Source organism: Dama dama, chromosome 11 (genome assembly GCF_033118175.1).
Source record: "Dama dama isolate Ldn47 chromosome 11, ASM3311817v1, whole genome shotgun sequence".
In the NCBI taxonomy this organism is placed as follows: domain Eukaryota; kingdom Metazoa; phylum Chordata; class Mammalia; order Artiodactyla; family Cervidae; genus Dama; species Dama dama.
In genome coordinates, this window is record NC_083691.1 from 6,395,181 (window position 1) to 6,423,026 (window position 27,846).

The following is a 27,846-nucleotide window of genomic DNA, read 5'->3' on the forward strand; positions in this document are numbered from 1 at the left end:
CTGATGCTGGGAAAGATTGAGGGCAGGAGGAGAAGGGGACGACAGAGGATGAGACGGTTGGATGACATCATCAACTCGCGGACATGAGGCTGAGCAAACTCCGGGAGATAGTGAAGGACAGGGAAGCCTGGAGTGCTGCAGTATGGGGTCGCAAAGTTGGACATGACTGAGTGACTGAACAAGAGAGTGGGAAGGGAATCAGGCAGGAGGGTGGCGAGGGAAATCTTCCCTGGTCTAACAGAGACTGGGCAGCCCTACACTTTCCACCCATACTTGGTAGAGAAGGGCAGCAGGAGCCAAGGGACTGATCCTTAAATTCAACCTGGAGACGCAGGAGATCCATCACAGCGTAGCCAGGAGCTTAGGGGCTCACACTCTGGAGCCAGAATGGACAGCCCGAGTTTAAACCTAGCTCTGCAGCTTACTAGCTGTGTGTCCCCGGGTAAAGAACTTCCCCTCTCTGAGCCTCAGTTTCCTCATCTGTCAAATGGGCTAGCTGTGAAGACTAAAGTGCTTGGTGCTCTTCACGGGCATAAAATCCCATAGATAGGTGTGCTCCCGTTTTCCCAATGAGGAGACTGAGGCTCAGGCAGGCCAGCTTACGTGGCTGAGTTACCTGAGGTGGCTGGGTGGGGCCAGGGGCCAGGACTGTGCCTCCAGAGCCCAGGATGGATGCCCAAGCGGACAGCCACCCCCCGCCCCGACTTCAGGTCATCCAATGAACTGTGTGACCTTGTGTGACCTTGGAATCCTATGATACAAACAAGAGGAACAGGGTAGCAAGTGCTGGGGTACTGGTCCACTGCTGACCTTAAGCAAGGCCGCCCCTCAAGGTCAGAGGAGGAGTCTTCCCTGGAATCCCCCAGCTCAGAAGTCCCAACCCTCTCCTGACCATGCCCCCTGCCCCATCTCCCAGCAGCACCCCCTCCCCAGGGCCTCTCAACCTCCACCTCCTCCCCAGGCCCTTCACCAGGCCCTGTACCCAATAAGCCCTCAAGACACAGACACAGTTGGCTGCCCCTTCCCCATTACAAAGGTCCCCACAACAGAGCACAGAGTGGTCAGCAGGTGGCCAAGCTCTGCGGGCTGTAAGCTGGGAAGGGGGAGACAGGCCCTGCCCCTGCTTCACGCAGCTAATTAACCAGGAAACAGGTATCCCCTGGCCCCGTGCCAGGCCCGGCAGCTGCCACTGCTTCACTGCCTGTAGCCCCGGGGTCTGTTGGAGGGGCGGTGAGCAGCAGGCAGGTCTCGGAGGGGCTTGGCCACCTGCCCCCACTCCACAAAGGTCAGGCAGGCCTGCCTCCAAATTCCAGCTCCCAGTCTAATCATGAAGATACAACCAGACAAATGCAGAATGTGGGACATTCAACCAGACAGCTGTCCAGGGTACTTAATTGTCAGTGCGAAAAGGTAGAAAACAAGGCAGGTCATTGTTCCAGATTAAAAAAAAGACTAACAAGACAAGGCCATCAAATGCTACTTGAAATGCCTGGCTTGGGTCCTGAATCTGGAGTTAAAGACCAGCTACTACGGGTGCAGATGACACCACCCTTATGGCAGAAAGCAAAGAGGAACTAAAGAGCCTCTTGATGAAGGTGAAAGAGGAGAGTGAAAAGCTGGCTTAAAACGCAACATTCAAAAAATGAAGATCATGGCATCCAGTCCTATCACTTCATGGCAAATAGATGGGGAAAAAGTGGAAACTTGCAGATTTTCTTTTCTTGGGCTCCAAAATCACTGTATACGGTGACTGCAGCCATGAAATTAAAAGATGCTTGCTCTTTGGAAGAAAAGCTATGACAAACCTAGACAGTATATTAAAAAGTGGAGACATCACTTTGCCGACAAAGTCCGTCTAGTCAAAGATGTGGTTTCTCCAGTAGTCTTGTTTGGATGTGAGAGTTGGGACATAAAGAAGGCTAAGCACCAAAGAACTGATGCTTTCCAACTGTGGTGTTGGAGAAGACTCTTGAGAGTCCCTTGGACTGCAAGGAGATCAAACCAGTCAATCCTAAAGGAAATCAGTCCTGAATATTCATTGGAAGGACTGATGCTGAAGTTGAAGCTCCAATGCTTTGGCCACTTGATGCAAAGAGTCAACTCACTGGAAAAGACCTTGATGCTGGGAAAGACTGAGGGCAGGAGGAGGAGGGGGCATCAGAGGATGAGATGGTTGGATGGCATTACTGACTCAACAAGCCTGAGTTTGAGCAAACTCCAGGAGATAGTGAAGGACAAGGAACCTTGACATGCTGAAGTCCATGGGGTCACAAAGAGTCGGACATGACTGAGCAACTGAACCACAACAACTATGGGTGTGAGAGATATGATGGGGATGGTGGGGGAAGCTGCCCACAGGTAGGCACTCAGATGCCCGGATGGACTCACTGCTCATTTCGTTAGGAGCAGCTACGGCATGGAGGTGACGTGGGACCATGTCCTCTTTCCTTGGGATGTGCCCTGAAGTATTTAGGGGTGACAATCAGGATGCCTGCAGCCTCCCTCGAGAGGTTCAGAAATATACACACACATATTTAGAAAGAGACAGGAAGCAAATGTGGCAAAATGCTGACAGCTGGCACATCGAGACAACGGATGCACAGGTGTTCACGGCCCCAGAGCCGCTCTTGAGCTTTCAAGATTAAAAGTTGGGGGGAAGCTTTGGCCTCATCAGCCCACCGCCTGTGTGCACCCCCTCACAGTGCCAGAAGAGCTGAGGGTCCTGCTGGGGGCACATGCCCCCAGCAGCTCCAAGGACCACAGGCACTAGGAGGGAGGAGGGGGCAAGGGGACAGTTACGGGGTCCCTCTGTCTTCGCCCTCTGCCCAGACACTAGAGTGACATTCCCAGGCTCAGGCTCCCCGCTTGGGCCCATCCCCCATCCTTCCGAGTCTCCATTCAAGTGTGAAATTAACATGCATCCACCATGGACTCAGCAGGTTCATGCTCAGGGCTCAGCGCCCAGGATGCATGAAGGTCATTTTTAGGGCGACCAGCCCCCGGTCCCCTGCCCACACCAGTCCTGTGACGCCCTCAAGCTTCTCTAATCGGCCCCACCTCCAGGCCTTTGTACCGGCTGCTCCTTCTGCCCGGAACCCTTGCCCTCACCTCTGTCACTGGGGTAACTCCGACAACACTTTTCAAGTCCCAGCTGGGATGTCCCTTTTCTAGGAAGCTCTTTTAAGCCTCCTCTTTGGGAACCCCCTTCATATGTGGGAAGCGCTGTTTAAATGGAGTCTTGTCTTCCCATCAACTATATAACAGAGGGTCAGACAGGGCACTGCCTGCAGGGCCAAGCCAGGGAGAAGGGGTTACAGGACACTGGAAAAATAGGGCAGACCACAGAGAAGGCTCTGGCCGTGTGCCCTTGGACGAATGAACTCACATCTCTGAGCCTTGGTTTGTTCATCTGTGCATGTGAAAGTGTTCGCTTACTCGTGTCTGACTCGTTGCAACCCCATAGAGTATAGCCTGCCAGGCTCCTCTGTCCTTGAAATTTTCCAAGCAAGATTACAGGAGTGAGTAGCCATTCCCTTCTCCGGGGATCTTCCTGACCCAGGATCGAACCCGGGTCTCCTGCATTGCAGGTAGCAGTCTGAGCCACCGATGGGACAAATAACAACCTCCCTCTGAGAGAAGGGGGATGAAGTTAGAGTGCTCAGTGCGATGTCTAGCACCCAGCGAGGCTCATTAGAAGCCCTTTCCCCCCCTCATTTTCCCAGATGGATGCTAAGTCCCCAGTGGTCAAGCGCTTCTCCTAGCATCACCCTCAAAGCCCAGCCCCAGTGTCCCAACGTGGGAGGCAGAGAATAGACCCTGTTGATTCCCACATCGTCACCAAACCACTTGGCTGGGCTGGGAACACGTCCTAAAATATGATTCTCACAACGTGTTTACCTTCCCCATTACAACTCGCTCCGGCCAGTTTTAAAAACAAGCTGCCTTTCTCCAGCTCGCTCCCGCCTCCAGGCTCACTAGAGAGACCGGTATTTAAGACCATGCAGCCTAAACTCGGAGAGGCTCTGGGTCAGCAACCTGTCTCCACCACTGGTAGACTGGCTTGCTCCAAAACAAGCGACTTATCCTCTCTGAGCCTCAGGGTCCTCATCTGAAGGATGGGTATAGACGCCTAGCAGGCAGAGCCATCGGGAGGGTTTCTTGAGGGCTGGATAGAAAATTCCCAGCTTAGAGGACAGCTGGGTGTCCACTGGACTCCCTCCCGCTGACCTGCCCTGAGCACCAGGGGCAGCGGAGCTACAGCGGGCCTGCTGGGGGCTCAGCGTGGAGAGCAGGGTCTAGCCCCTGCCCCCCCACCCAGTCTTCACCCCTGGCTGTGGTGGGGGTCCACCCAGGCCCCCTGCTCCCCTCCCACACCCAGAGCCCCATTCCCGGGCGCTCTCTGCTCCTCCTCCCTTGCCCACAGCTCTGTCTGCAGGGAAAGAACTTGAGAGCCGGTCCCTGGAGCCCAGGATAAATGTTGAGTCTGATTTCTATTTCCCTAAAGCAAAATACCTCTCTCCTGATGGAAGCTCAGCTCAAACACGGTGGGAACAGACAGCAGGGGCTGCAGCCCCTGCAGAGGCGCTTGCAGGACTCCCTGCAGGCGGCCTCCCCAGGCCCGTTCTGCGGGGGGTCCCTTTCCATCTCCAGGGACAAAGGCTGCAAGAATGCCGGTCATGCCTCCCCCGCCCACACAGCCGCTGAAGGAAAACCCATCAGCAAAGGGGCCTCCGGTCTGATTCACACAAAAAGAGAACGTGGGGGCCGTTTGGACCTGGCCACCTGCAACCCCTCATCACAGAATCCCACCGTCTGACATCACGGATCCTGCTCCTTCCAGAAGTTCATCCGCCACCAAAGCTCCCCCCCAGGTCTCCGGGCTCTCCTTTGCTCGGGCTCCAAATATTGGGGTTCTCCGAGTCCCCACCCAGAGACCTCCTCATGGTCTCTCTGGCTGGGGGGGAGGCAGCACGTGTACCCCGCACCCCTCCCTCCAGACTTCTAGCTCCTCTTGACAGCCCAGGGACCCCTCATGGACCACATGGCCCAAATGTACCCACATCCCAGACCAGACTTCCTCTCCTGGGTCCCCAACCTGTGAGCACCCCTTCTTGCCTTACCAGGCAGTCCCACCCATCCTGGTTCCCTGAAGAACACGAGAACATCCCCACCGTCCAGGGCTGGCCCGGAGCCCCCCAGCCCCAGCCCAGGGCTGTGCCAACCTCTTCCCATCCCCCTACCTCCCATCTGGGCCCCACTCGGCAGCGGCCAGCAGCCCTAATTTGGTCACATCCCTCCCCTCCCAGCAAAGCTTCTTCAGAGAAGGGAGGGAACGTGCTAGTGGGCCAGGACGCATCCCCCTGCACCGCAGCAGCCTGGGCCCCCCAACCCAGGGGCAGGGACCCCCGCCCTCCCCCAAGGGGCAGTTGCTCATAGGGAGCATGGTGGTCTTAGGACACTGTGGATTTCAGGGCTCCGCGGCTCCCTTCCTGCGTGACCTGTCACTTCCTGAGTCTGGGCCTCAGTTTCCTTGCCTCTCCTGCTGCTCACGGCAGTGTCACCTGCTGTGCCAAATGTGAAGGGCCGCACCAGGGGGATGGGAAGACAAGAAAGAGCGTTCAATAAGGCCTCTGAGGTTTCCCACCAGTAGGGGCCGGCCGCCCAAGGGCTGTGTGAGCAGGGCTCTCTCTGATCCCCCAAGAGCCACAAGCTCCCCAAGCCCCGATCACTCCCCACCGAGCTGTCCCAGACCCATGAGTCACACACAGCCCCTGGGATGAGCCCGCATAGACTCCATGGACACACACGGGTGCTCCAGGGAGGAGCGGGCGAATCCTGGCTGCCCCCCACCTGGGGCCACGCGGCTTCCCCTCTAGGGGGGGAGGGCTCCTGAGACCTCCATGCCCCCACGAAGTCACCTAAGACCAGCGAGTCAATGACCATGGAGGCTCACAGGCCCCCAGGCCAGAGGCCCCAAGGGGAACACCAGGTGGGGGCCGAGAGGAGACCGCAGGGTGAGCACCCGCCCTGGAGCACACGACCCAGTGACCTCAGCCAGGGGCGGCAGGCAGGCTCGTCCGTGACACGGACCCTTCAGCAGAGCCGTCGCTAGAGGAGAGGTGAGGCGTGCCACCCACAGCCACTGCCCCGCAATGAGGTCGGTCCATGCCTTCGCCGGGCTGGGCACAGAGCGGACCCAGCGCCCTCCAGCCCGCCCTGCGCCTATTTTCCATAAATGCCCAGCTGTGGGGGGAGCTGGGCTTCAGGGCCGGCCTGGGTTTCATCAGGAAGGAGGCCTGGCCTCTCGCCCAGCCCTCCTGGGCATTCCGGGAGCCCCTCGCCCTCACCCAGAAGAAGCCAGTCTCCCAGAGCCCAGCCCGCTCAGGCCTCCCCCAGGAGTGGCAGTGGCCCAGCCCCCTTGGCTATTTCCACCCTCGCTGGCTGAACTCCGGCCAGTAGGGGCCCACGGCCGCCCGCAGGGCCCCGCCTGCCTTGCCACCCTGCACCCTCTGTGCAGGCTCGCCAATTGCCAGCCCTGGGGGAGACCAGGGCCATAAGCCACTATTACAGCCACCAGCCCTGTACCCCGCCCTCCACGCGGGGCTCTGGAGACCCTCACAAAGCCCAGGGCTCCTGCGGTTTGCAGGGAGCCACTATAAAAGTCACCCATGAGCTGACCCGGCTCTGACCGCTCCCGGCCCCTGCTCCTTACCCCATCCTCCCCCCATCCTCCACACTAAGAGGGATTAGGGCGCTGGGTGGCAGGATGACTGAGCAGTCCTGGGGCTGCTTCATCTACAGAAGAGCCCACTGGGGGTCTGGGGAGAGCGCCGGGGCCCCCTGACTTCAGGAACCCGGAGTGGATGTTGGTTCCCTGACCACAGAGGGTGGGTTCGGGCAGGGAGGGGCCCAGCCAGGCCCCAGGCTCCCAGACCTGCTCTTCGATGCCCTGAACTCAGGCCTGAAGGACCTGACCACAGCCCCAAAGAAGCTGGACTCTCTCCCACTGCAGGGACGGGTCCACCCACTATGCGGTCGCTGTGTGACCGCGGTCGGCGCAGTCCCCTCTCTGAGCCGTGGTTTCCTCCTCCATCACAGGGCTGCTGCCGGTGCCAACGAGAAGCAGTTGAAGGTGCTGAGCCCAGCAAGCGATGAGTGCTCTACGCGGAGCCATAGACTCGCATGCCAACAGCCACGGTATCGGCAGAAAACGTCAGGGGTCTCACTGCCATTGTGACAGGATGGGACAAGGGGCTAGCGGAGCCAGGCGGCGGGGCCCGGGCTAAGACTGGACGCAGAGCAGAGAGGCCCTCAAGGGAACCCAGGCCTGAGAGGCTGCTCAGGCTCTCAGACCCCAGTTCAGAGGCCCCTGATCCCACGTGGCCCCTCAGGTTCCTCCCTGAGCCCCAGACCACCCCACTGGCTGAGTTCTGGGGCTGCACCAGCCCTTGTGCTGAGAGGTGAAGGATCCCCAGCAGCCCACTTCACTGGTGAAGAAACCAAGGCTGCACAAGAGGCAAAGGCCCTCGTCCCAGGTCACGTTCGTGGTCAGGAGTGGAGGAGTGGAGGTGGGCGGTCAGGTCCACATGACTCCAGAGCCCAAAGTCAAGAAGGTTTTAGCCTGGAGATGGTCATCCCCAAGAAGGGGGCCGCCCACCCCGTGCCCCCAGCCATAGTAAGCCCTCGCCAAGCACCTATCGCGGGCCAGGCACTGGGGTGCGTGAGACTTGGGAAGCAGCAGCTCCTGTCCATCAAAGTGCCCCTTGGTGCTACCTCTCCTGGAGACTAAGGCCCCCTGGGCCCCATCTTTCTCCTGGACACTGTGACCTTTCTGGCTTTCAGATTTCCCGAATAGAGCTTGAATCTTTGTGATTCATTTCCCACTCCAAGCTTCAGTTTTCTCCTCTGACAAATGGAATAGGAATGTTCACTCTGACCCACTCACAGGTAGGAGAAAGTGTTTTGTCCCTGGAGGAGGAGTCCAAGGTCTCCCCCAAAGGTGCCCTCCCCAGACCCCTGAGGGAAGAAGGCCAGGGTCCCCCATCCCAGGAGAGAGGGGCAGAGTCCAGGAAACCCCTGAACAAAAGGTGTAGTTCAAGTCACGTGTTTTAGTTCAAATTTTTCTGTAGATTTTGCAGTCTATTTCCTCATTTACAGAAGTTTGTTTTGCTTTAAAATTAAAGTTTCAAAATGCATTGATTTTAATTTCTATGTAAGTTGAATAACTGTTCCCAAAATGTTCTCAAGTCAAACTGCAGGAAGATGTCATTTGTCTCGTGGCTTCCAGGAATAGCAAGACGAAAGAGCTGCCATATATTAGGCATGACTGTGTGTGTGTCCTAGACAAAGCACGTCTCATGCCTAAAGCTCATTCAGTGCCCAAATGATGCTGTGAGGCAAGGATTTTGATTATCCCCATTATACAGATCAGGAAACTGAGACCCCAGGAGTAAAGCCATTTGCCCAAGAACCAAAGTTAGCCTGCAGTGGAGCTGGAGCCAGAACCAGGGTCTGAGTGACAGCAGAGCTTGTCCGGAAGTGCGGTGTTTAAAACATCACAGAAATGTATTCTGAGGATAACCTTGTTTAACATTCTGCCTGATTCCTGCTCTTCACCATCTGTCCCCCTGAATCTCTGGCTTCTCTGAATCCCCATAAAAGGGCCACCAGGGCTGGGAGGCAGAAGTCCATAGTATCTGCTGATCTATTAATGACTTGCTTTGATGAGGGCACCAGACCAAGGCACACTGACAAAGGTTCAAATCCCGGCTCTCCCACGTCCCAGCTGTGCACCCTTGAATGAGTCAGTTAACCTCTCTGAATCTCATCTGAAAACGGAGCACGCTAAAACCTGCCATAGCTATATACATAGCGAAGAGACGAGAAGGAACTGGCAAAAATGTTCTCAACAGTGACATCAGAAAAACAGTACAAGGAATGCCTGCAACTTCCAATTTTGTCCTTCCCCAGTGGCTGAATCTGTGGGCAGGATCTGAGTCCGCCTACATCACAGCCATAGAACAGCATCCAGTACCCAGTAGGTGCTCTGCGTGCATTCGTTCTTGTAGAACACACGTGTTATGCTTGATTTAGGTGGGTAAGTTGGAAAGTAGACATACCTGCCTTTATTGTCTGAAACTCAGTTACTTCTGGCTAATAAATGGACTGGCCTTGGTGACTACACATGTGTTCGCTCACTCTGTCACACACGCACACACACACCAAGGTATGACTCTGACGACTCCCTGGTTCAAGCCCTCTCTACCAACAGACTCTGAATCTTCCAGAAGAGTGGTAGGTCCTGAAGGAAGCGAACCGCACCTTCTGCTTCCTTTGAGACCTTGGGGAAAGGCTGACATTCGAGATTTTCTCAGGACTCCTGGGGGAGAACCTCTCAAACATTTCAGAGTGGAGTGGAGTGCTCAGGGATTTTGTGCAGCCCAATTTCACGAATATTTTCCAAGCACCTGCCAAGGTCAGGGCCTTCCCTTGTGGCTCAGCTGGTAAAGAATCTGCCTGCAATGCAGGAGACCTGGGTTTGAGCTCAGAGGCTGCAAGAGAGACTGAGGCACCTGGCCAACAGGAAGGATCTATTTCTGAGTTGGGTAATTCATTCTTTAGCCCCTGTGAAACCTTAAGAAACTGAGTTCACTTCTCTGAGCCTCAGTCTCCTCACCTGTAAAATGGGGATGGTGGTGATGGTGACAAAACCTTCCTTCCAGGGCGGTTAGAAGGAACAAACAGGATTTTTCACCCCTTTGTTCATCCGGCAATTAATTTCTGAGCACTCATATGGGCCAGGGAACACGACAGTGACCTAGACACCAGTCCTTGTCCTTAAAGGCCCTGATGGAACTGGAGATTCGGACCCACAGCAGGGGACCACAAGGCTGTCTAATTATCTGTCATGTAAAGCAGGAAACTGACCCAAGCAGGGGTCAGGGCGTGCTCCCCGAGGACGGGGCACTTACACAGACCTATAAAGGCGATCAGACCTCAGCAGGCAGAGAGAAGGGGTTTGCCAGCACTGAGGCTGCTGATGTCCAAAGTTCAGAGCACGGTGAGATCTGGGGACCACCAGAAGGGGCCAGGGGAGAAGCGCCACAGGACATCCCTGGTGCTCCAGTGGGGAACACTCTGCACTCCCAATGCAGAGGGCCCAGGTTCGATCCCTGGTCAGGGAACTAGATCCCACATGCCGCAGCAAAGATTGAAGATCCCAGTGCAGCCAAGTAAATACTTAAAAGAAGCAGCCTATGATCCAGGCAGATGGAGCACAGCAAAGATTCCAAAATGTTAGCAATCACTACTATTATTAAAGGTGTCACGGCACGCAAAGGCAGGGCAGGACACCCAGGGCCAATAACATGAGCATCTGGGAGGGGAGGGGGCGACAAGAAGCCATGGATAGTCGCCCTCCTCCTATCCACCCCATCCTGGGGCACATGCTCTCTGCCTCCTCTGACCCATAGCTTCCACGTCCTTGCTTTGTCCCTAGTCCTGGGAAAGGGAGGGACACGCCGGGCTGGCCTTCATCACAGGGGCCCCCAAGGGTTCCAGGGCACACATCCCAGGGCCTGCGAGGGGGGAGCCCCAGGAGCCCAGGGTTCACAGCTCTGAGGGTTCCGACTCCAGCTCTGGCCCTTTAAGAGCTGAGTCGGGTCATTCATTGTCCTGGACTCCGGCACTGGGACTCCGAGAAATTCACACCCGCACACCCGCCAGCCTGGCCAGAACCCACTAGAGGCTGGACCGTGACCCTGACCTCCCACTGGTGCCTCCTCGGGCCAAGACGGGCCCCCTTCTCCCTCACGGTGCCCTGTGTCCTCACCTCTTCCCCAAGGCTGGCCCCACCAGTGTGGCCTCTGGGTGATGCCTTGCCCTGCTGGTCAGCTGCTCCACTGAGGGTTTCCCCGATCAGCCTCTAGTTCCGATCAGCCTCTAGTTCCGGGGCACCCCCTCTACCCTCCCACCCCTGCTCCTCCGGGTTTCCAGGGCCTCAGAGTTGCCACAGCTTGATGCCTCCAGACCCAGAACACACTGTTCCTTCTCTGTGAAACACTCTCAGTATCTCCCATAAACCACCCCTCCCCCCAAATCTCCCCATGGCACCTCAGCTCCTACATCTCCCCCAGGTCGCGCTGCCAGAGTGAGCAAATAAAAATTCACATTTCACATAAAAAACGAATAACTATTTAGCATATCTAGGAACCCTACCCTTGTTGTTCAGTCGCTCAGTCGTGTCCGACTCTTTGCGACCCCATGGACTGCAGCACGCCAGGCTTCTTTGTCCTTCACTATCTCCCGGAGCTTGCTTAGATTCACGTCCATTGAGCTGGTGATGCCACCCAACCGTTTCATCCTCTGTAGCCCCTTCTCCTTTTGCCCTCAATCTTTCCCAGCATCAGGGTCTTTTCCAATGAGTCAGCTCTTTGCATCAGGTGGCCAAAGTATTGGAGCTTCAGCATCTGTCCTTTTAATGAATCAGGGTTGATTTCCTATAGGATTGACTGGTTTGATCTTGCAGTTCAAGGGACTCTCAAGTGTCTTCTCAAGCACCCCAGTTCGAAAGCATCAATTCTTTGGTGCTCAGGAGTGTTTATGGTCCAACTCTCACATCCGTACGTGATAACTGTCTCTCCTAAAACACCGCCTCCTCCAGGAAGCCCTCCCAGGTGCACGCCAGACCCGGTGGACTCGCATTGCGTTGCACAACACTCTATCTTGCTTCCCTGCCAAACCGAATACCAGGAGGGCCAGAAATCCATCCATCCAATCTACCCCATGTCTTGGCACTCCCATGACTTTCTGGATTGGGGATTGAAGGGTAGCATAGCGGCCCAGGGATGCCCTCAGCCAGACTTGCCCACAAGGGCACCCAGGGCCTTCACCCGTTCGCGCCCGGCGGGCTGGCCCTCCTTCCCGGAGATGTGCCCAGAACGCTTCTCATGACCACCCAGACCCCTCCATGGAGCCAGGGCGGCGGAAACACGCATCAAGGTGGGAGCAGCTGGCAGGCTCCTCTCCCTTATTTTGATGACTACTGTTGGTTTTAATTAAGATCCCATTCCGCTCAGGCCTAGCAAGGAAACAATAACTGCCCAATGTGGCCATGTGGGCTAGCGAAACATGGAGAGTGGCAGGGTCACGGAGGCCCGGGGCAGGACCCCCTTCCTGCCAGCAGAGGCTTTGAGCTCCATCAAGCTCTTCGCCTGCCCAGCACACACACCATATATTTTTGAACAGAAGGGAAGCTTTCCTTTTTTTCCCCCACAGTGCCAAAAATAGCCCCATCTCCTGCCTTTGAACAGGAATCTTGTGGTTCCTACAAAGAGACAGGGGCAGGAGGGGCCTCAAAGGAGGGGTTGAGCTGATTGGCTGGACCCCCTCCTCATCTCCCCAGCCCCAGCAGGAGAGAGGGGCTGGGGTCCTCGCTAGGCCTGACCTGCTGAGGCCCAGCCTCCCAGCCCCTGCCGTCTGAGGTCCACCCCTCTCCCCCAGATGTGGCAAGCCCCCTATCACCCAGGCAGGAGGTGGGAGGAGGCCAGGCCAGCAAAGACCCAAGATGAATGAGAAAAAACATCCTTCATCCATTAGCGTGTGAGTCAATGGATTTGTTTCCTTCCTTCTGACAAACGTGTTCCAGGCTCTGTCCGAGACCAGATGTGGTCCCATCCTCACGGTGCCCATAGCCCGATGGAAGCAGGGTGGGATATACATATCCTCACGGCTAGGTCTGGGGCAGGCACTGGCTGGGTCCCAGGCCCCTCTGTGGAGGGGACTTGGGCGCTGGTATAAGCCAAGTGTGGGCGGGGGTGGGGGGCCCCGGGGTCAGAGGAACAAGGCAAATGGAAGGATCAGATCAAAAGCTGTCCTAGTGGCCGCTCATCCCTGGCGAGGACCCTCATGTCACCCGGCTGCAGGCCCGTGGCAGAGCGGGGGGGTGTTTTCCCATTTTACACGTGAGGCCCCCAGGACTCAGAGAAGGGTTTTCGAGTCTAGGATGTCCAGGCCCTCTTCCATCCACCACCCCGGGAAGCGGGGCTGTCATCACTGGCCCATTTTACAGATGAAGTGAGGAGGCTCCACAGGAAAGGGTTTGGCCAAGATCGCAGAGCTGATGAGAGGAGCTGGGCGTTGTACCCAGGCCCGGCTGGTCCCTGCAGGGGAACTCCAACAAGCCATCTCAAATCCTGTCCCGTCCCCCACCCCCACCAGGTCCCTAGATCTCAGATCCTATTTCGTCCCCTACCCCTGGAAGAGAAGGTAGGTGTCAGGGTCCGAAGGGATCACAGGCCTGGGAGATGGGGCTGTTGTCATCCAGTCGCTCAGTCGTGTCTAAACTCTTTGCGACCCCATGGAGCACACCAGGCTTCCCTGTCCTTCACTACTGCCCAGAGTTTGCTCAAAATCATGTCCATTGAGTCGGTGATGCCATCCAACCATCTCATCCTCTGTCATCCCCTTCTCCTCCTGCCCTCAATCTTTCCCAGCATCAGGGTCTTTTCTAATGGAAGTAGAGAACTGGGGGGTAAACCCAACCAACTCTGCCTTCCTCCAAATCCAGGGTCCTTTCAGGTTCCCACAGCAGCTTCCTAGTTTAAAAAAACAAAAAAAAAAAGAGGCCACGTCCTGCCCCCAGAAGGCCAGAGCAGTAGGGGAGCCTGAGAAGGCTGAAGAAAAGAGAGAATGGCACTCTGAGCCCACTTCCTAGCTGAAAACCCAAGCTTGGAATGAAAAAAAAAAAAAGCAGAGTGCTATTTCTGCCTTGGGTTAAACATTCCTCAAAGCCACATTCCTCTGCCCTCCTCCTCCTCCCCTGCCAGGGAATCCAGAGCTCCGTGTGGCCTGGACGCCCCGCCAGCTTCCGGGGCCGCCTCGTGAGAGCAGGAGTGCCAGAGCCAGCAGCTGGCCTGCACCATCCCGAGCACCCCGCCGGGCTCCCGAGGTGGGGAGCACGGCCTCCTTGGGGGCACCGTCGGTCAGGCTTCCCCGGGGCTGAGAAAAGGCGACGCCCCATCTTACTGAGAGCGCGATGGATGGGGGCTGGAGACCCTGAGAGGCGCAGTCAAAGGCCACGGCGAGCCATGGGCTGAACGGGGATCCCAGACTCTGACTCCCTGGCAACTCCCCGCCCCCATCAGATGGCAGGGCAGGGGCACAGATGGGTCCCACCCGGGTCATCGGAGGAGCGAAACAAAGCAACACGTGGACAAGCACGTTGGGAAGACCGAGCCGTCCCCAGAGGCACACACAGGCCTGCACTGTGGTCTAGGCTGGGCCCTGAACAAGCCCCTAAATCCACCAGACGTGTCCCAGCCCTCGAGTCGCTTGCAGCGACCCGGCCCCCAGACCCCGCGGTCCTCTGTGTCACTGTGCCTCTGAGCCCCCGTGAGGACTCCGCATCTTCCTTGGTCCAACAGACACTTCCCGAGGCACCCCACCCATGCCAGGCAGGGGCAGGGCAGGGCAGGGTGTCCGGGGCGCTCTGGGCCTCCACGGCCTCACTCTTGGGGGGCCCCCTCCTCAGGCTGCCCCCTACCAGCTTCCCAGCCCCCAGTCTGTGGGCTCCCTGAAAGCAGAGAACACTGCACAATGGGGTGCTCTGCTCCAGAGCTCACACGTTGGGGGGCTTCCCTGAGGTCAGCACAGAGTCCGCACAAGGTCAGAACCCAAGGCCCCCCTGTGGATGGGCAGAGCTCAGAGACGGGGGTGCAGCCCGGGCCACTGCAAGCTCCTGATGGGGCTCTCTGGACTCGTCCCACCCCTTCTCCTGCCACCTTCCTGCAGGCCTCAGCTCTGCCCCAGAGGAAGCCAAGCAAGGCTGCCTCCAGACCCTGCAGAAATCAGAACAGCTAGACCAGTAGGGCTGGGAGTTCCCCGGCGATCCAGTACTTTGGACTCTACACTTTCACTGCCAAGGGCATGAGTTCAGTCCCTGGTGGAGAAACTAAGATCCTGCAAGCCACACAGCACCGCCAAAAATAAATAAGATCAGTAGGGCTGTGTGTGCTTCCAGCTGGAAGGATCCTACCACCACCCCACCACAACCTCCCATCCGGCCCAGGCATCCAGGAACACCTGGCACTGTCTGACCCTCCAGCAGCTGCTTGAATGCCTCCACTGACGGGGCACTCACTTCCTTCGGCAGCAGCTCCAAGGTTACAAGGCTCACAGAGATGGGACGCTGGCACGGGGTGGGAAGGGCATGGCTTTGGCAAGACAAAGGTCTAAGTCTAAGCACAAGCCCCATCTTGGTTGCTGACTGGCTGGGCGTACATGTCCCTGAACCTGCTTGTGCCTTCTTTCCCTCATCTGTAAAATGGACACAATAGACCCTACTCCCCGGGCTGCAGTGAGAAGAAGGGGGGAAGTCGGTACTCCGCATGCTTGGCACCGAGTGCCCACTTGGTAAACAGGATTCATCCTTACCGTCTTTCCTTCCAATGACATTTCCCCATGGCTCGAGGGCAGGGGGCTCCCAGAGACCGAGCCCCGAGGCCAGAGCAGAAAGGGAGAGATGTGGCAGCCACGTCACCTGGCCCCGGGGTAGGCAGTTGAGCAACGAGTTCTGGCCCACACACACGGCCTGTCTCTGCCTCCCACCCAAGTGCCCCCACCCCCCCCCCTGCACACCTACATCACAACCTGCTCAGACCTGCCCTCACACACACGGACGTGCCGCTCGCCCACTCCCGAAACACGCCGCGACCCCACCACTCACACTGAACGCCCACTCCCGGCGCCCACACTCACTCACGCTCACCCACACCCATGCCCTTAGCGTCTTGGCACGCCCCCCCCGCACCCACACAGGACCCCTCCTCCAGGCCTCACTCACCAGGTGTGTGCCCTGGGCCAGCTGCGGTCCCCTCTGAGCCTCAGTTTCCTCATCTGTAAAGCGGGGACCACACAGAGCTCCAGGGAGGAGTGAGTGATGAACACGTGAACCCTAAGCTGGGACTGCATCCCACAGACGTGGTTTAAGGTCCAACTCCTGCCGTGGCGACAGCCTCTGATCCTCACGAGTCGCTGCTCACGGGTCCCGCGTCACCACCGATGTGCTCAGAGGGAGCACCGAGCGAGCCACAAACTCAGTGTCTCCACCGTGTCTGACCTCACACACAGCCCTGTGTTATGGGGGGCTTATGATCCCCAGCTCACAGACGAGAAAACGGAGGCATCAGGAGAGGAAGGATGAGCCTGTGGCCGAGCCAAGTCATCGGACGCCGGAGCCCAAGCCTGTCCCGTCCCTGGGGCCCAGGAGGCGGGGGGCTTCCCCGAAGGAAGTCGCACCGTCCGGCAATCTGAACACTGTACACAAAGGGAAACCAAGGCCCAGAAGGGGCTAGCGATTCCAGTCACTGTCCAGGCTGCAGTGGTTCTGGGACAGAACCCCAGGCAGCTGCGTCTCCAGTCCCCCAGACCCATGTGCACGCAGGATCCTAAAACCCAGCCTTCAGGAGCCAGCCCACCCTCCCCACCTCCCAGAACAATCCAGCCACCAACCCGCCAGGCCAAACACGGAAGTCTTCTGCATTCGCCACTCGCTCCCAATTCAGTCAAGGGCCTGTGACGATCTACCCTGTGACCTCCCAGGGGGGTGGCCATGAACCGTCCCCTGATTCTGATGGCCAATCAGCCTCCATCCCGTGAGGTCAATTACTGCCACTCACTGGCAACGGTTCCTGAGCCTGCCGACGGGCACACACCAGGCACCCAGAGCTCAGAGAGGTGGGGGCTCCCCGGGGATACACGGCCAACACCCTTACCCTTGAGCCCTCACCACTCTGCTGTCCCACTCCTGGCTGGGAATCTGACCCCAATTTCACATTATCTGGAAACTCGGCGTGTTAATTTATGATGATCTCTGCCCTGGCTTCCCTGTGGCTCAGATGGTAAAGAATCTGTTTGCAAGGCAGGAGACCCAGGTTTGATCCCTGGGTCAGGAAGATCCCATGGAGAAGGGAATGGTAATCCACTCCAATATTCTTGCCTGGAGAATTTCACGGACAGAGGAGCCTGGCGGGCTACAGTCCATGGGGTCGCAGAGTCGGACACAACCGAGCGACTAACAGTCTCACTTTCTGCCCTGGTAGACAGGCCACATGCAATGCAAACTATTTCATCTCATAATGACAGTAAGAAGGAATCTCTTTTTAATTTCCATTTATTTGTTTTTCCTTACCTGAGAGCAAGAGAGATTTAGGACAAGATGAACCTTATCAACTTCAATGACATCCTCATCTCCACCCCAAAGGCCAACGCATCATGGCACCATGGGAGGCACCCGACGGGAATGAGCTGTCCTAGGTTCCTGCCCTGTGTATTTGCCATGTCGCCTTGGGAGAGAGATTTCATCTCTCAGGTACTTGACTGGTCCGTTAGTAAAATGAGGACATTGAACTACATGACCCCAAAGTCTCCTCTAGCTCAAAGATTCCAGGATTTTTTTACAGTAATCAAAGAAATGAATATTGAAATAGCAAGCTACTTTTTTCTTCTTCATCAAGTTGGCAATTACTAAGAAAACAATAATACTCGGTGCTGGCAAGGATACAGGGAAATAGGCACTCCCTCATCCACTTTTGCTGAAAATATAAATGGGAACATATTGATACTTTGTGGAGAGCAACCGAACAATTTTTCAATCAGAAGCCTTTTAAGATGTTCCCAGCCTGTAATACCACAACTTCATTTGGGGAAATTTATCTTCAAGAAGAGACATGTGCAAAAATTTACTACAGAGATGTTTATGCCAAGATTTGGTACAAAGATGCTTGTCACAGCACTGTTTACACTGGGGAGAAAAAAGCAATCTATCTGTCCAGTGGCCAGGGATTAAATAAAATATGTTGTACTTATATGATGCATCATTTAAAAATCATGTTTTAGAAGAACAGTTAAAGATGTGGACAAACATTCACAATTGTCAGATTTTTAAAAGTTAAAAGAGTATATAATCTCAAATTCACAAGGTAATGAAACCTATGTACCAAGTCCTGTTAGGTCTTCCTTCCAAATACATGCAGGATCTGTCCTTAACATCACCCCCACTGATGAACCCCCAGTTCATCACCATGATCACCCAACTTTGATTGCAACCCTCTTCTCCAATCCACTCACTGGTAAAAGGTAAAGATGTCTGCTCAGTAGCATCCGACTCCTTGCGACCTCATGGACTGTAGCCCACCAGGCTCCTCTGTCCATGGAATTTTTCCAGGCAAGAGTATGGAGTGAGGTGCCATCTCCTTTCTAGCGGGTCTTACCAACCCAGAGATTGAACTCTCGTCTCTTGCATCTTCTGCATTAGAAGGCGGATTCTTTACCACTGAGCCACCTGGGAAGCCCTCCATTCATTGGACTATGTGCTAAAACGATATCCAAACCCAAATCTCCTGTCTCCACCACCTCCATCCATGGACCCCCATCCCACCCACCTCAGAAAATGTCCAAGCCCCTTCCTATGGTCTTTGGGTGAGGGACGGCACAAGACCTGTCCACCGGCCTGCTCTGTCAGCCCCAGGGGGGCTCAGGCCTGGCCTTGGGAGCAGAGCAGGCTGGGTCCAATCCTGAGGCTGCCACAGGAGAAAGAGCTTTTCCCTGACACCTTGCGATGTGAGATGCTAGAACTCTCTGGGGGTGGGGGTGGCGACGGATGGAACTGGAGGAGGCAGAGAGCCAGAAGAGGTGTTTGGAGGTGACCTGGGCCCTGGGGGAGTCCCTGCCCCTCTCTGGCCTCTGTTTCTCTCATCAAGGGGCAGAATGTAAACCAGCGAGAATATCCTGCTCGGGAGGACAGAGGACTTGCCTCCGAGGACCTTCAGGAGAGGTTTAAAGGGTCCTCCCCAGAACCAGGCAGCATGCTAAATCCTCTGCCTCTGGGGCCCCTGTGATGTCTGTTTCCCAGAGGAAAGTGAGGCTCCAGGAGACGAGGCTTGCCCAAGGAAAGGGCCAGAACCCCAGTACATGCAGCCCCCGGGTTCTACAGGCCTCTCGGAGACTCTGTGGCTAACCTCCCGCTCCCCTCCAACCCACACTTGGACCTCAAAGCCCTCTCCCCTTTAGACCCACCGAGTCACTTGGGCAGTTATTGCAGATGAGCAAACTGGGGCTCAGAGAGGATGAGCGACTCGCCCAAGGTCACAGACTGTGAATGAGGACCCGGCCCCATTCTCCAGGATACGGAGTTTACAACGGACTTGCTATTTCCTGCCCAAAGGCCCAGCCCAGCGTTAAGAGTCTAACCTCGATTCCTCCTGCTGGAGCTCTGTTTAGCTTCCAGTGGAGTCAGGGAGCAGCCTCCTGGGTCTTACCCGCATGCACATGGGATGCAGAGGATTTGCAGAAGCCACCTTCCTTCCTAAGGGCCTTCCTTCTCCTGAGTGGCTTATCCTTTGCCCAGTGGTGGGGCCCTCCACACCCTGACTCACTCATTTATCTTTAGACGAGTGCTTAGATCCTACCTCCCCTCTCTGGCCAAGCAGATTGGGAGGGGGAAGTGACCCTCAGAGAGTTTCCCTTTCCCTGTAGGAAAGGACCCTCTTGGACCCTTCCCAAAGCCAGAGAGACTGGTGACAACCAGCATCTCTCAACCAGACTCCTGGGGATCCTCTTCTCTGCTCTGGGTCTCAGAGGCCTTAGCTGCCAGCTCCCCCAAAAACCCAGCCAGCCGCTCCTCCCCCCACATTCTGGGCATCAGGGGAAAGGCCAAAGAGACTCAAGGCTGGCAAGCCAGGGCAAGGCAGAGCCCGGGCTGACCAAGAGTGGCAGGGGGAGGTGACCTCCTCTGAGTCTTGGAAAGAGGGTCCATGGGAAGAGAGTGAGCACCATGAGGAGGGAGGGAGGTGGAGCTTTCTGCCTCTTGGAGCCGGCTGGCGTGGGTCCAGAAGCCTTTAAATGGAGGCAGCTCAGACCACAACAAATGGCTTGAGCCCCACAAGCTCAGTTTTCCGGATGACCTGCCTGGTTTCCACCTGAGGGAAGGAATTACATTTCTCTTTCACATCTCCATCTCTGGGCCCAGCACAGAGTGAGCATTCAGGAAATGGTAGATCAGGGCAGACTCAAAATTAACAAGTTGGGGGGAGGGGGTCAGGGAGACTGCCGCTGGTAAAACAAGAACCTGCTAAGACTCGGGCCAATCAAAAGTCTCGTCATTCTATGCCTCCTGAGTGCCAGGCACAAAGACCAGGGCCATGGAAGATTCCTCTGCAGAGAGATGAGATGTACTTTGCCCACAAGATATATTTGCGACCAGTTCAGCATGAAGCCAAACTTTATAGTCAAAACAATGTGTTAATTATGATCACCAACATGTATCCTTACACCCTTGACAAGTGTGTGTATACATTAAGGAGTCAGGTGGCTCAGTGGTAAAGAATCCTCTTGCCAACACAGGAGACATAAAAGACACGGGTTTGATTCCTGGGTCAGGAAGATCTCCTGGAGAAGGAAATGGCAAACCAAGCCAGTATTCTTGCATGGGAAATCCGACAGACAGAGGCTATTGGGCTACAGTCCATGGGGTCGCAAGAGCTGGCCATGACTGAGCGATTAAACAGCAACAACCATTCACTTTGTATCATGCTGTGCACAAATTATCTTGCTGCCTTGTCACATACCCTCGGAATCAGGTACCATGAGCACACCCATTTTGCAGATGAGGAAACTGAGGCTCAGTTAGGTGAAGAGCTGGCCTGTCCCATAGCCTGGGCACACAGGGTTGACAACAGCCTCAACAAGTTGGACATGAGCCAGCCAGACCTCATAGAAACCAGGCCGCTGGCCATACCGAGCACTGTTCGATGAGTCCCAGCTGGGCAGGGCCTGCACCTCTTGCAAACCTCTTACTGCCCCTGGATGTGAACTGTGCCAGAAAGGGGTGAGGATTGGGTTACGGGGTGCTGATGACTTACAAAATCTTATCTGCAGGGGAGGAAAAAAGTCTGCTTTGCAGTGTCAAGGCTGAATGATGGAGCGGTTCAGCTAGGCTAAATCCAGTTGCGCCTAGGGAGGGCCACACAGTGGGAGCTTCAAGTCTGCCTTCTGCTTATACACACACACACACACACACACACCACCAAGATCGTCTCTTCCAAAAACAGGAGATTCCCCACCAAGGATGGCAGCTGGCACTGACTGGGGTGTGAACATCTGGGGATCCCCTGGGGGTCCCCTATGGCCTTTGGTGGCAGGTTGGAGGTCACCTGAGGTGGTGGCCTAGGCCACCAGGTGATGCTGACACGTGCCGGGACCCCGAGAACCGGTTGCAGACCTTGCAGAACCAAGGTCTGCATGACAGACACTCGTCAAGGAGACAAATGCCTGGGCCCAGCTCAGACTGAGAATCGGAAATCTGGGAGGCAACCAGACCCGGGCACCTTGGTGTTTAACTGGGGCTGTCCAGGAGATGCTGACATTTGAGAGTCCTCCCTACGCGCTCCTCTCTGGACCCCGTACAAAACAGAGAATCCCTTGAACAAAGAGCAGATGGCTCCACGCCCTGTCACCAGGAGGCCCAGCTGTGGGCTTTAGAACCGGCTGGAGGCTTTCTCTGCTGTTCCTTCGGGGAGGTTCTCCATTCAACAGAGGCCTGCGGCCCTACTAAGCGCCAGCGCAACCAGAGAAGGAAGGGCCTGCCCTGAGGAAGGGGATGCCAGCAAGGGAGACAGACAGAAGGCCCGTGAGCCCGCCACCATCTCTGTCAGCCCAAACCCAGTAAGAACTCCTGAGAAAAAGTACCCGACTCGTTTGCTCCCTCAGCAAAACTGTTCCAGGTCTCCAAAGGCCTTTAAAAATAGCCTGGCCCAGCCCAGCACCACAGGGCTGGTTCCCAACCAGACCTTGTTCACTCAGTTTCTCCCGAACCTGATACATCTGCCCCGAGAGAGGGGAGTGGACAAAATGACCTCCCCAGGAACCTTCCCATCCAGACTCCACCAACAAGAGCTTGGAAATCAGAAAGAAGAAAAGCTTCTCTGGATTTCTCAGGGCGACTTCTGAGGTCTCTCGAAGGGCATAACTTGGGAGCCAGACAGGCCTGGGTTCAAGTCCTGGCATCGCCTGGTGACAGGAGGGCCGTGGGATCCTGAGTTCTGGGACCACTGTGAAGACTGAACGTGTTAGCAAAGCAAGGAGCTTGATGCGTGATGCGCTCCAGGAGCAGGAACCTGGGCTTCACTCAGCTGACAGGTATCTACCCTGCTACTCTCCATTCCGGAGACACCCTGGAGCACCCAAGTCCACCCTCCTTTGAAGCCCACCATGCCCTTTGCCCGGGAAGACCCCCCACGCAGCCTGCCTGCTGACAGCTACGGGTCACATCCGGACGGAGCCTGCAGGAAGGCCCAGCAAACCTCACAAGACCGCAGCCAAACTGGAAAGGACCACTTGCCCAGCTTGGAAAGAGGGTGAGAGCAGCAAGGATGGAGTCCTCTGAGCCTCACGCCCTTTGAGGAGCAGCTGCTGGGATGTGAGCGCCATGCTGCAGAATTCCACTGGAGAAGAGCCAGTACCTCTAGCGGATGAGCACCCACTCAGGAAAGCCCCCTTCATGCCAAGCACATGGGGACCAAGGAGCACGGAGTGGAAGTGTGGGCGCGGGCAGACCTGCAAACGTGCTCAGAAGATCAATGGAGCGGGGTGGGGGGGTGGGGAGCAGAGGTTGTGCAATGCACCACCAGAAGCCGAGCCTCCATCAACGGGTGCTGCTGGTGGTCAGCCCGCCACCTCCAGGGAGGGCGCAGAGCTGCTGGATCCACACAGCTGCCCAGGTACGGGTTCTGAATTCCAACCCAAGCCCAGAATCCCTGCCCCCTTCCCAGTCAGATCCCCCAGGCAGAAGCCCTTCCCCACCCCTCAGCAGTCTTACTGGAAATCCCCCAAAAGAGACCCTTTGTGGGTCAGGACCCAGAGCCATTAACCCTTGGTGTTCCGGGGGCATCTCCCAGAGGCTTGCAGGGAGGGGAGAAGTCTAGGATGGAGAAACTGGAGATGCGAGCGAACTGGAGAGGTGAGGAGTTGGACAAGTGGAAAGAGACACACTGGGACAGACCTAGCAACATCTGAGATGTGCAGACCCTCCTCTCAGGGGTGCCCCAGATGGTTACAGGATGCGGCGGGCCAGATCACCTGGGGCTGCAGAAACCCATTTCCCAGTCTGGCAAGTAGAGATGGAAGCCAGGAAGGTGAGATCAGGGCCAGAGGAGAGATCAGCCTGGAAGTCCTGCAGCCAAAAGGGCACTCGGGACCCTTCGCCGCCGCCACTGCCGCCAGCTCTCTGGCAAGTCTCGCCACCACCCCCCTCCACCCTCCCAACACACGATCAGGGCAACGGAGGGGGCGACAGGCCAACCTCGCAGCAGTAGCAGCGGCAGTAGCAGCAGCAGCATCGTGATGCATGAATCACCCGCCCCGCCGCCAGTCGGCTCCGCGCAGCCGAGCCACCTCGCTGGCTGGCGCCCCCTCCGCGGCCCACCGCCCCTCGCTCGTGCCCATCCCTGCCCTTTTGGACAGCTCTGCTGGGAGGTGGCCGCGAAGGGACCGGGGCCTGCCCTCCCGGCCCGGGGGTGGCCCCGCGCACGCTGACAGGCGGCAGACGTCCGGGGCGCGCGTGGAGACGGGGTGGGGGGGCTGCCCTAGAACAATAGGGCCAGGTGTGAGGCTGGGGGCGCGGCCGCGAGCTTCCGAGGGCCCCGGGGCGTGGGGGGCAGAGCAGGGAACGGCCGAGGGAGGGTGGCTGCCTCGCGGGGAGCTGGCCCCTCAGGGGCGAACACGGGGGCCGCGGAGCGGGCCGGTGGGGGGTGGGGGACCGCGCGTGGGGGGAGGGGCGCGAGGGGGCGGAGGCAGTGCCCGGGGGCGCGGGGCTGGGGGTCCCGGCGCGCGCACTCACAGTAGGTTTTCCTGGTCAGCTCCTCCACAACTTCAGGCTTCAACTTGCTGTTGGATTTCCCCATCCTCGGCGGCCGCGGCCCCCGCGCCCCGGGCCGGACCCCGTCGGGGCACCCAGCAGGAGCGGCTGGGCCGGGGCGGGGCGCGCGGGGGGGGCCGGCGGGCCGGGCCGGGCCGGGGCCGCGCCTTTGTCTGCGCCGGGCCGGCGGGGCCGGGGCGCGGGGGCACCGCTCGGCAGGCCCGGGCCGTCCGGCCGCCGCCCTCTCCGGGCGCCGCGGCGCGGAGCTCCGCTGGGCTGGGCGCCGACGCGGCCGCGCTGTCGCCGCGGTCGTCCCTGGTTACTGAGCTCCGCGGCACATGCTCGCTGCTGCGCTTCGCTCTCGCCGCCGCCCCTGCGCTCCCCGCCTCCCGCCTCCCGCCCGCACCGGCGCGCGGGGGGTGGACCCGGAGCCGCCACTCAGCGCCGGGCGCCACCTCCCGCCCCGCACCCGCCCGCCCGGCTGGGCCTGCGCCGGCGGATCGGCGGCCCCGGGGAGCGCCGAGCCGGGCCCGCGGAGAGGCGCCCCTCCCTGGCCTCATCGGTCCCCGGGCCGGGAGGGCGAGATCACCGTCCCCTCGCCCCCGCCACCTCCCTGGCGGCGATCCGCGGCGCTCCGGGCCCCCCCACCGAACCCCACCCAGGGCGGAGCCGGGCCGGGGAGGGCCCGGAAGATCTGACGTGAATGAGGCCGAGGCTTGGGCCGGAGACATTCATTCATTCGACAAGGATTTGCGGGGCGCTGGGGACGCCGTGGAACAGGACCGGCGCGGTCCCAGCCCTCAAGGGGCGAGGGGCGGGAGAGGGGACAACAGGGCTCCGCAGGATGGCATGTGTGGTGGCGGGGGGCACCTACCGGCCCGGGGAAGGTGACCTCCAAGCCCGGAGGAAGAGAGGGGAGCAGGGTGGTTGGGAACGTGTTCAAGGCCCCAAAACCTGGAGGAGGGAAGGAGGCCTGAGCCCCAGGGAGAGCGCCTCTCCGCACGAGAAGGGGGAGGGCCGGTGGGGACAGGCCTGCCTTCTCCTCAAGGAGCTGGGCCTCAGCGATTTAACAGGGTCAGATCTGCCTTCTCTGCATCTCCGGCCTCAGTGTGGAGGGGCACTCTGGGCCTGAGCTGTGGCCCAGACCAGTAGCCAGGGCTCCACCTGCATGGACAGAGGCCACAGATGGGGGGTGGGGGTAGTGAATGGTGAGGGAGCGTCTACACGGCCTTCCGCAGCCACCCCATCTCCAATGTCAACGTGATGGGATCTCTCCTCTCCCTTCCCCAGCTTGGTCTGTTTTCTCTTTAGCAACAATCACAGATTTCATTAGCAGATTTTTCCATCATCGTTTGCTGTCCCCTCTGCTAAAGTACCATCCCCACTCCCCCCGTCCCCGCCCCAGGGATTCTTGTCTTACCTGTAGTTGTATCTCCAACACCTAGAAGGCCCCTGACTTGCAGTGGTCGTTCAGCAAACCTCTGCGAAGGAGGGAAGGGCTGACGGAGGAGGGACACCGGTGCTGGGGACCTGGCGGTGGACCGAGCGAGGCAGGAGAGCGGCCCTCCCTTAGGCCCGAGGGGATGAGGTGGTGGGCTTGGTCTCTTTTCATCCCCATGTTGGCACAGTGTTTAGACCTCAGGGGATCTGGGAAGCCCAGAGGAACTGGGGAGACAGAGAAATCCTGCTTCCCAGCCCCTCCAGTTGCCTCCTCCTCCCTCCAGACACATCCAGGCCAGCTTTTCCACTGAAGGCCTTGCCTGGCTCTCTGGCCCAGGAGGACTTGCTGGCCTCCTGGATTTCGTTCTGTCAAGAAAGTGGGGAGAGCATGGACCCCAAGATCTGGGCCCACAGTTGGAGGCACCTGGGTTAGACTTGGGAGCAGGATGTCTCAACTGCAAGGACTGGCTCCGAATGGACCCCAGCGAGGGGCTTGGAGCTGACCAGCCCGGCGTGAGTGTCCTGTCTGGGAGGAGGGGCAGCCCACACGGGCACCAAGACCAGATCAGGACGGCGGTGACAGCTGTAGCAGTTAAAGGACTTCCCCTGGTGGTCCAGTGGCTAAGACTCCGCGCTCCTAATGCAGGGGGCTGGGGTTCCATCCCTGGTCAGGGAACTTGATCCCACATGCTGCAACTACGAGTTTGCACGCAGCAACTAAAATTCCCACGTGCCTCAACTGAGACCTGGCACAGCCAAATAAATACATAAAAGTAAACGTTAAAAAGATGTCACTTTACTGGGGAGGAAAAAGTACTCAATTCAGGGGAAACCTGTGGTCCCTTTCCTCAGGGAGCTCAGGGACCCCCTCCTCCCCCGCCTGCCCCGCAGTGGTCCCCAAATCACACTCATAACAAATTCCATGAAAGGAGGTGAACCAGGCACAGAAATGCCTGTGGGGGCAGGGAGGCTCCTGGGGGCTTCCCAGACTCACAAATGGTCATTCAGCAAATATTTACTGAGCACCTATTATGTGCTGGGCCCCACAGGATAGAGATGAAACTCCTCCTATTGGGGAGCACACAGTTAACAAGTACTGTACTGTGCTAAGTCACTTCAGTCGTGTCTGACCCTTTGCAATCCTATGGACCATAGCCCACCAGGCTACTCTGTCCATGGGATTCTCCAGGCAAGAATACTGGAGTGGGTTGCCGTGCCAGAGAGTGATATAAACATAAAATTATGAGTAAAATATATAATGTCAGAGGTGAAAACATAATAAGGCAGAGAAGGGAGATGGTAAGTGCTGGAGCGGGAACTGGGAGGTGTTCACTAGTAGGGAGGCCTCACTGAGGACGCACTATTTGAACAAGGATCTGAAGGAGGGGTCGCCCAGAAGTGGAGCCCAGGTGGCCTGTGTGTGGCCTGGCAGGGGCTCAGTGAGGAGAGGCTTGGAGAGCATAGAAGAGCAGGAGATGAGGTCGGACTCGGGGATCTGTTGATACTTACCTGGATCCCTGGGCTACTGAGCACTGATTTCAAGGCAGGCAGGGGGAAAACAGGGACCTTTGGGAGGTCACAGTCATCATCAGGGATGGTGGTGGGCAGGTCCAGCGTGGCGGGGAGGATATGGAGAGAACTGGTTAGACTCGGTCATGATTTGAAGGCAGAGATGGCGGAATAGCCCAATAGACTGGGTGGGGGTGTGAGACAGAGAAGGGAGTCAAGGTCAAGGCCGGAGATTCTGATCTGAGCCACTGGTTTCCATTTGCTACTGTGGGGAGTGGTCAGGATTGCAGATGGGAAGAGCCGGAGTCTGGTTCTGGACTCGAGAGGTATGAGATGCTTGTTAGGTGCCCAAGCAGAGATGCTGAAGAAGCAAGTGATACAGGTGCCTGGAGTTCATGGGCAGGCCCAGGCTGCAGGGAGTAGCTGAGGAGTCCTGCTGGCAGAGACGCAAGTTAAAGTTCTGTGACAGGATAGTCAGTAAGGGAGCTAGTGTCGTCGGAGGACTGAGCCCCGGGGGCACAGACTGGGGAGACAGGAGATGTGGGCAGTGAGGTAGGAAGAGCACCAGGAGGCTGGGGTGTCCCACAAGTCACCGGAAAGAGGGGAGAACGCATATTAGGAAGAGAAAGAGAGATACACAGGAGCTGGTCTGGGGCGAGGCTGGGCAGGGTGTTCTGGGTCCTCATGCTGTGGGAACACATGTGGGGAGGTGCTGGGTCTTGGGGCCAGACTTCCCTCTTTCGTGACCTGGATTTGGGCCCAAAGGGTCCCCGCCCACACCCAAAGGCCTTACCCCGAACCATGCTGGACTCAGCACTCAGATCCACTCTCTGAGGCCCTGGTCGTTCTCGCGAGAGCACTGGTTCCAGCTCTTTCTGCCACAGGAGTTGGGTGTTTAAGGTGAAGAAAAATGTGTAGCTGGGCTTCAAACCAGGATTTCGCAACCAGATTTCCACCTCAGAGGTTCCTCTCTGCTGCTATGGATT

The 27,846-nt window shown here is 57.5% G+C and overlaps 1 protein-coding gene across 1 annotated transcript in view; it reads right to left on the minus strand.

Moving 5' to 3' along the window:
• NCS1 (neuronal calcium sensor 1) overlaps positions 1-23,995 on the minus strand; it is a 55,124-nt gene extending 31,129 nt beyond the window's left edge. The window contains exon 1 of the mRNA XM_061154407.1: positions 23,894-23,995. Coding sequence (XP_061010390.1) covers positions 23,894-23,957 — 64 coding nt within the window. The 5' untranslated portion in view covers positions 23,958-23,995. The remainder of the gene's footprint in view (positions 1-23,893) is intronic.
• Between the last annotated feature and the right edge of the window lie 3,851 nt (positions 23,996-27,846).